Source organism: Sus scrofa, chromosome 7 (assembly GCF_054392235.1).
Source record: "Sus scrofa isolate SSC_HxYL_T2T_F1_AM1 chromosome 7, Sscrofa_HxYL_maternal_Yorkshire_Landrace_v2.0, whole genome shotgun sequence".
Lineage (NCBI taxonomy): Eukaryota > Metazoa > Chordata > Mammalia > Artiodactyla > Suidae > Sus > Sus scrofa.
In genome coordinates, this window is record NC_139389.1 from 94,988,575 (window position 1) to 94,996,614 (window position 8,040).

Sequence of the window (8,040 nt, forward strand, 5' to 3'; positions counted from 1 at the left end):
TTTTTATGACATGCAAATAAATAAAAGAAAGGAAGAAACAAGAGATAACACAAGTAAGATTTCATAAAAGGGACAGCAATAACTATATGTAAAAAGAAATAATAGATGTTACCAAATTGTGTAAAATTTTGGCAGGTCAATAGAACTGAATGAGAGAGAGCCAAAAAAACCCTTCCTCCCTTGCTGTTCAAAAGAGGAACAAAGCACTAATTACTCTCTGGCATCAAAATCTTATTTATATTTATGACCAAAATTTTCTTAAAAGCCTTCCTCTTCATTTGTAAATTTCCTAAAAGAATTGACCTAAGCCAAGCAATCAAACTTTCCTCCATGGAGGCAACATAAGAAAAAAGAATTCTTCCATGCCTTGTTTAGTGTGTTTTTATTTCAACTTTTGGAAGAAAAAACTCAATCTCAACTGACAGCATGACACATGATTCCCACCTATATAGTTATTCTGATTTACATCCTAGACACCATCAGGAAGAGGTTGTATAGTTTGTTTTCTCCTGAACATAAAAAAAATTAAAGATTTTGAAAGGATCTCAGAGAAGAATGTCATATTGAGGATATATTAAAGATGATTTTAAATTATCAAATATCAGAAAAGCCTTGTTTATATTGTTCACTGCTTGGAAGGAAAGTAAATTATGAAAATAAAAGAACCAGTGGCATCTTAGAAGTAAAATAATGGCATTCCAGACATTTAGTACATTGTGGCCTAAAACTTGGGATTTAATCATTTGATTTGGCATGTCATAATTTTAAACTGAAAGTACTAATAGAAACATACCTGAAGGAGGTGATTGAGTGCCTCTGCTCTTCTCTGTCTTTTCCTGCTTCCATCCCATAGAAACTGAACTCCCAAGTAATCTACTTGACTGACGGACTTGTAAGAGAAGAAATTATAGCTGTAGGACCCAACTACTTTACTTCACCTTATCAAATGCACTCACCAATTTATGTTCTTAGCACTTTTCCTCAGTCTGACAAGGATCAGGACTATTCTGGGGCTTTTTAAGTCTCTTGTCTCTCTGGATGGTGACATTCTATCTTGACAACTCAGATCCAGCCACTAGGTACCACCCACGGGCCACTGATAGCTTTTCAGCATGTTCCAGGTAAAACAAGAGGAAACAAGACTGCAGACTGCAGTTTTCACTACTCTATATTACAACTCATAAGTTTACTTTAGCCTTCAGAACACAACTTGATAAGACTCAGCTCTGCATATAAACTGCTGATTGAATGCTTATAATAAATGAAAGTCTTGGATGCTATGGATAGGTTATTGCTTTTATTTTGAAGGGGGCCAACTATGCACTGACTAAATATATGAAGCTGTGTAGAAGAGCTGAGTTGTCCAGAAAACATCGTTAGAGATTGACACCTCAGCTGCCCAGAGAGAATCATGAAAGACTTTGAGCGAGAATGGGAGTTGGAACTTGAAAAATCAGTATGTTTGGAGGGGTGCAGAGAAAAGAAGCAGGAAGAAGTAATGACCTGTGTTAGCGATTAATGCATTGTGTCCCAGGGGCTCTGTTGGTTGCTCCGCATATGCAGTCCCATTTAATTCTCGCTAGATCACGAAGTTGAAACTCAGAGAAAGTAGTTTTTTGAAGACAGTGCAGATGAGAAATATGGAAAAATGAATTCAGACTCAGATCTGCCTCACCCTTAAGATTATGTTGTTTTTAATACACTGAACTATACTAAGAATGTTTTCTGGAAGGCAGACTGATGAGAGAAAGAGTGAAGAGGTATAAATAAACACAAGCTTCAGGATGACAGAGCTTCCTTCCTGGAAACAGTGGTTGGGATGAAGCAACAAACACCAAACAAAAACACACCTTTTTTTTTTTGGCTAAGAAGAATTGCAAGATGAAATTCCATGTACTTGATATGCATTTATCAAATCTGAATTTATTTCCTGATTACAAAGGAATACCATGCTACTGGTAGAATTAGGAAACTATAGAATCACCAGCTATAGAATCAGCCAGAGCTAGCTACTGTCAATATTTTCCCATGTCTTTCTTTTCTCTTTAATACGTATATACTTATGTATGTATATGTATATATAGTGTTTATGAAATTAGACTTTCACTTTTCATATTTTTGTTATCTGATGTCCAAATTAATAACACATCACAATATTTTATCTCACATTCTTTGTAAACATATTTAAATGAATGTGGAATATTCCATATGTATAGATTATAATAATTTATTATTATTGAACATTGAATTTTTTCAGGCTTTTAAATTTGTTTTTATGGTTTTTCAATTATAAATGATGTCTGATTTGCATGTAAATCATTTTATTCTCTTCTGGTTTTTCCGTATGAAACAATTTTTAAACAAAAAATTCAGCTTTTACCTTGTTTCCTATAATATCAAAAATTAAAATTAAACTTCAATCTTGTGTCATTGTACATACTAAAGCCATTTAGGGGATGAACAAATATCCTAGCATAATATTGGCCCAGCCATCATCATCACCATCATCTTCACTGGAGGTTGTTAATCTTTCACTCCATTCATGAAGAGAAAGAAAGAGAGATTAAAGACGAGATTGAGGAAGAAGTTAGAAAGAAAGGGAGGAAGAAGAACACTGGTTTCCCTTTCTCAGGAAGAGATGCATTTTCTCCAGGAAGGCAAAGAGTGAATTCCATTGTGGTCTTGAGGGGTGGTGAGAAGCACTCATTTTAGATTTGGTCGAAGTGTTTATTGGCTATTTAATACTGACTAACCCTCAGAGGTGTGCATCTACATCACTTTGCCGATGTATCTCCTCATTCAGGAACATTACTCAGTGAAGAAAACCACTTGGATTCAAATCCCAGATACCTAGTTTAAAAGCTCTGTGATTTTGGACAAGTTCTTTAATCTTTGAACCTCAATTTCCACAGGAGTGAAAGGAGATAATAACGCCAACTGGGAATATTTGGATCATGACAATTAAACCAGATCACCATTATCAGACAATCACATACAAGGAGCACCCTTCTCCTTTTCTTTCAAGTTTTTCCTTTTCACAAATGGTAGTAAATTTTTCTTCAGGAGATGTCTGCATTGTAAAAAGTAGAGCTCAATCATTCCACAAAGTTTTGTACCCCTGGGTTTGGAGGATCATTACCCATACACCTTTATGGGGATCACCATTCAGTGAAAAAGACAGGAAAGGTAACATAGTAATGAGTTAAAATGTCAAAGGGAGAGAAGTGGATACAAAATTGTGTGTGTTCCCCAATAAGATATGGCCAGATCTATTCCAGGAGGGAGCCTTAGAAGAATAACCCTTAAGGTGAGTCTTCCAAAATGAGTAAATATTTGCCAAGTAAAGGAGGATGGGGGCATTATTAGCATGGGCTAAATGCTTGGTCCATGGGTGGTGGGGAGAAGGTTGGTAGTTGGCATATGAGTCCTTAACAGATGCTAAAAGTTATTCAAATGCCACTTCCGCTGCAGAGCTCCCTCTGATCCCTTATACAGGAAACCCTCTCTACCGTCTTAGCGCTTTAATTGCACCACATCTGTGGATTTCTTTGACATTTACTACTTCCTGCTTTGCATTAGAGCTATTTGTGGACATATTTTACTTTCATTATACACTAGAGAACCCAGAGCCTGTTTTATCCTCATACTCCCCACAGTGCCTTCAACTTAAAATTATATCTGTATATGCTCTTTTTAAATTTTTTGAACGAAAGCCAGTATATGTCACATTCACTCACTCCATCACATTGGGGTTCTTGGTCATTTTATTTATGGACTTTACAAGGGTGCAAAGAGGCTTGTCTTTTTGTTATACAGCTTGTTGCCTAGTAAGCATTGATAGCTGTGTAGCACCTTCCTCATCACTCATGGAACTTGGCTGAGCTGGTTTTGCTACTGCTATTAAAGAAATGGTTTTCTTCTAGCATCATTGATTCTTCTAGAGTAGAAAAAATAACTATCCAACTTAGAGCTTCTCAGGCTTGAGCCTCACAAGAAACCCCCAGAAGATGTGATTTGCTAAGTTCCCAGAAGAGGTAGAGAGTAGCTGGGATCCTGGGTCTTTGTGGGGCCAATTCAAGGATATTTTCTTTTTCAGTCTTTTGGGTTTAGACCCTTTTCAATCAACTAATTGGAACTATGGTTGGCTCTGAGTCAAACCTGCCAAGAAGACTGTTAATATTCACCTCATTATCTTGATTATTATGGGTAGTAATAGAAGTAATACTATATTACAGAAATATCATTCATAGTGCCTTACACTTATCGAGCATTAACTATGGCCAGGCACTTTCTAAATACTTTGTCAATACTAACTAAATTCACATCCAAGCAATTCATTGACTTGGTTGCTATTAGTATCCTCATTAAATAGATGATGAAACCAAAGCACAGAGAACTTAAATATTTGTACTTTGCCTATGTATTCACACCTGATAAGTGGTGACCCGGGACATGAACCAAGAGAAATTTGCTCTCTTGCCTGGCCTTTTGTCTGCTATGTCACCTCACTGATCCACTTACTTGAGGAAATATTATTGTCTCCATTTTACAAAGATTGTGCAAGGACTTTAAATGACTTGCCTAATTCTGTACATTGGAAAATAGTAGAGCCAGGATATGCAGTCCAGTCCATCCAGTTCTAAAGTCTGAGTCTGGAACTCTGATTCTCACCCTTCATCAAGGTTTGTATAACACCCTTTAACACTACCTTCTACTATCTATCTCATGATTGTTTCCTAGGGTGAAGGAGAAGTGAACAATGTGACTTTGAAAGTAGTAGAGTCATCAATGAGGTCAATTGAAAGAGATTTAATGACTCTACGAGCGAATTAATTTCAGGATATTTGAGTTATTAGGAATGCTTCCTATAGTATCCATTGAAGATGTCTTACCTCACTATCCTCTACAGTGAAAACTGCAGTCACCTTATTATATTTTGCAATGGTCCAAACTTGAGGCTGTGGTTTAGGACAAACAGAGTCAAAAATCTGGGCCAAAGAGTGGGAAGGAAATATCCCAAAGGGTAAATATAGAGGGCACAGTACATCAAAATCATGTTCATTTTTTGAAATTCTGAAGGGATACAAGGCAGAGACCAGAGAAGCCAAACATGCCTTCATGCCAGGAATCAAGGCTGGTCTAGAAGCCCGAACACACCAGCCAAAGTAAGTAGAGCCCTCTGCAGAAAAGTGAAAAAGATGGCTTCTCTGGATTGTTAGCTCAGGATGAGTTCCATAGGAAATACATAGAAAATAAAAGTGGTTGATTCATTGCTACCAGTGTAACCCAATGCAATGGAATCTTAAATGGACAGCCCCCTGTTCATTGTGTTTCTACACATCAAGTTTCATGGAGCCTTGAACATGGACTGATGAATTTGATCACTACAGCAAACTTCTGCTGATTGACCTGAAGTATCTATTTTATGTTTCTTTCCTTTAATCACACATGACGAAATAGCCAGGTTTTCATTTAATTCCCTGAAATAGCAAAAGAGATTTAGCAGGGTGCATAAAGTAAGGTGTTTCTTATCTATTATGAGGATGAAATTAGTGTTATGTGTTTATTTATAGATGATGCCTACAGTTGTCCTTCTTAAATGAAATCTGATAATTGGGAGTGGCTGTAAGAAATGTCAGTGGGTGCTCCCAAATAAGTAAGGGTCTGTGGAAGCAAGGAACTCTCTTTCCACATATGTAACTGAACTTGACAAAGCTGCCGCATTTTGCTTTGGAATCACCAATAGCAAGTTATATGACAAATAACCCTTTAACAGTCTCTTTAGTTATTCCTATTGCTTACATTAAATTACTAAACTGATAGATCAGAAGGTGATTATTTTGGTCACATTGACAGATCGTACAATGAACTCCTTAACAGTAAAACTTGTTTGAAAAGAGGCCTAGCAAATTGGGTGAGAAACAAAAGCAGTTTCTTTTGATTGTTGTTTCCCTTTGTTTTCCATTCCTGTTCTTCAAACATGCTATGTCAAAATCTCCCTTTTCCATCCTTAAAAAAATAACTCAGCAGGGTTCTATAACCTTCCAGCCCTTCTAAGATACTCAAACTCAGCTTAGCCTATTTTAAAACTAAAATCTCAAATTGGATTCAAATTTCTTCCCCTCTTTCCCCCAGTTGTCCACGGGACAGATTTGACATGGCTGCTTGGATTGGAAAAAGGAGGAGAAAGTTATCCTTGATATTGTCAGGAGTCTTCCTCTTCTTAGTCAAGCTCTTCTGGCCTTCCTTGTCTGGCTCTGATCAGGAAGATCTGAAGTCACAATTGGTTTCTCCTATCTTTGACTTTCTGGTGTTGGGTGAGAAGGCAAAAGAGGAAGGGTTTGTCAAAATTGGTAGGAAAGTCTGGTTGGGCCTGGTCCTTGACTTCACTGATTCTCTTTGCAACTGGTAACACCACTCATGACGTACTCTTTGTCCCTGTGATGTGTAGTTTAACCTTCAGAACATCTTTCTGAGAACTTGCCTGTTCCCATGATGTCCCCAAAAGTCCTTGGCCTACTTCTCTATTGGCCAAGAGAACACCTGGGCAGCCTTAAGTCCCCTGACCCTTCTTTGGCTTTAATGCTTCTTCATTTGGAGATAAAACCACTGAGTCCTCTTTGTATGCTCTGAGGGAAGGAAGGCCATTTAGGGTGGGGTAGTGGCTCTGCCTTTTTCCAGGCACAGTACTTCACAGTCCCAGCAGGGACTACTCTCATAGGTGTCTTTAACCTCCTTCCTAGTAGACTTCCTCCCTTTAAGGACCTCTTTTGACCAACCTTGGTCCCAGCGTCCCTGAGAATTTTTTCCCAAAAATACAAGAAGGCACCAGTTAAGATCACACAGAATCTCCCTCTCTGTGTTTTGCTCTACCATGGCAGCACTAGGATATGCTATAGTTTCTTGGTTCCAGAAAATACCCAGATAAAGAGTAAGAAGTCAGTTCTCTTTCTTACAGACACCTCCAGGCTCTACAAGCTATTCTCTGAAATCTTATTCTGCAACCAATTATCTTGAGAATGGGATGAAATAGCCTCTCCCCATGAAACTGCAGTCCTCATAGACCTGAGATTTTCTCCTCCATGATGTATTCCATAGGTAGACTGAGAATGAGGTGTGATGTTGAACTGAATGAAATATAGTTGGTGGTAGCAGCCTCCATTTACGTCACCTGGGAGAAACGTCTTACCGCAACTATAGTTGGAGAACTGATGAATTGAGAGTATGGGGTATCTATCAATCTCATTTTCAGTTGTATATAATTTTTACTGATTTCAAGAAAATATAAAAACTTGTTTCATAGAGTTAAATTAGCCATAAAATAAAGACAAATCTACACACACACACACACACACACACACACACACACACACACATATATGGGTTATGGAACCCACAATGGGTCTGGTTGCAAGGTAAAATGGACGCCATATCACTTCAACTTGTCCTGTCCATTGCATCCTATACTACCTGAAAAGCCAGTGTATATGGGATCTCCAAAATCAGAATGCTAGTCCTAGAAGGGAGTTGCCAAGTATCTTCCACCCACTAGCCATGAAACTGGAACGCTTACCCTCCTTCTCTTCATCTGAGTTCTTTCCAGAAGCAGCCATGCTTTTCACCACAGTGTCCACTTGGGATCCCAGACTCATCCTTGTAGCTAATACTTTCAAAAGCAAAGGCATGGAGAAAAGCATTTGTGGTAACCAGGGTAGATTTTGTTTGCAAGAGTCAAGACGGTACCATGTCACTGCTACTTCTCCTGTCCATTGCATCCCCCGCCTCCTGAAGAACCAATGTACTTCCTTCCTCTTCCCTTCCAGTGTCCTTTAGAGTTGTCCACACTGCTTCTTATCAAGCACAATTCTGCTCCTTGCTTCTTACGGGAAATAGGCTCAGTGCTGACGGGATCTGATCTCTTGGAGGGTGGAGGGGAATGAAGGGTCAAAGCTGCATTTGACCCTTTGTTCCACAGCCTTACTTCATAGCTGAGCAGTCAAATTTTGATTTAAACTTCTTTTTTCCTAGGCCCTAGATCAG

At 38.4% G+C, this 8,040-nt stretch overlaps 1 protein-coding gene across 12 annotated transcripts in view; it reads right to left on the minus strand.

The window, feature by feature from the left end:
- LOC146401783 (uncharacterized) overlaps positions 1-7,829 on the minus strand; it is a 42,298-nt gene extending 34,469 nt beyond the window's left edge. For 6 of the 12 annotated variants that reach the window (XR_014809299.1, XR_014809298.1, XM_084967025.1 and 3 more), the window contains exons 1-2: positions 7,574-7,829; positions 794-889 (exon numbers count right to left, since the gene is read on the minus strand). Coding sequence is in view for 4 of the 12 variants with exons in the window: in XM_084967025.1 (XP_084823151.1) it covers positions 794-889; positions 7,574-7,588 (111 nt within the window). In the remaining 8 variants the exon portion in view is untranslated. The remainder of the gene's footprint in view (positions 1-793; positions 890-7,573) is intronic. The other 6 variants (XR_014809300.1, XR_014809304.1, XR_014809305.1 and 3 more) reach the window with 1 other exon arrangement.
- Between the last annotated feature and the right edge of the window lie 211 nt (positions 7,830-8,040).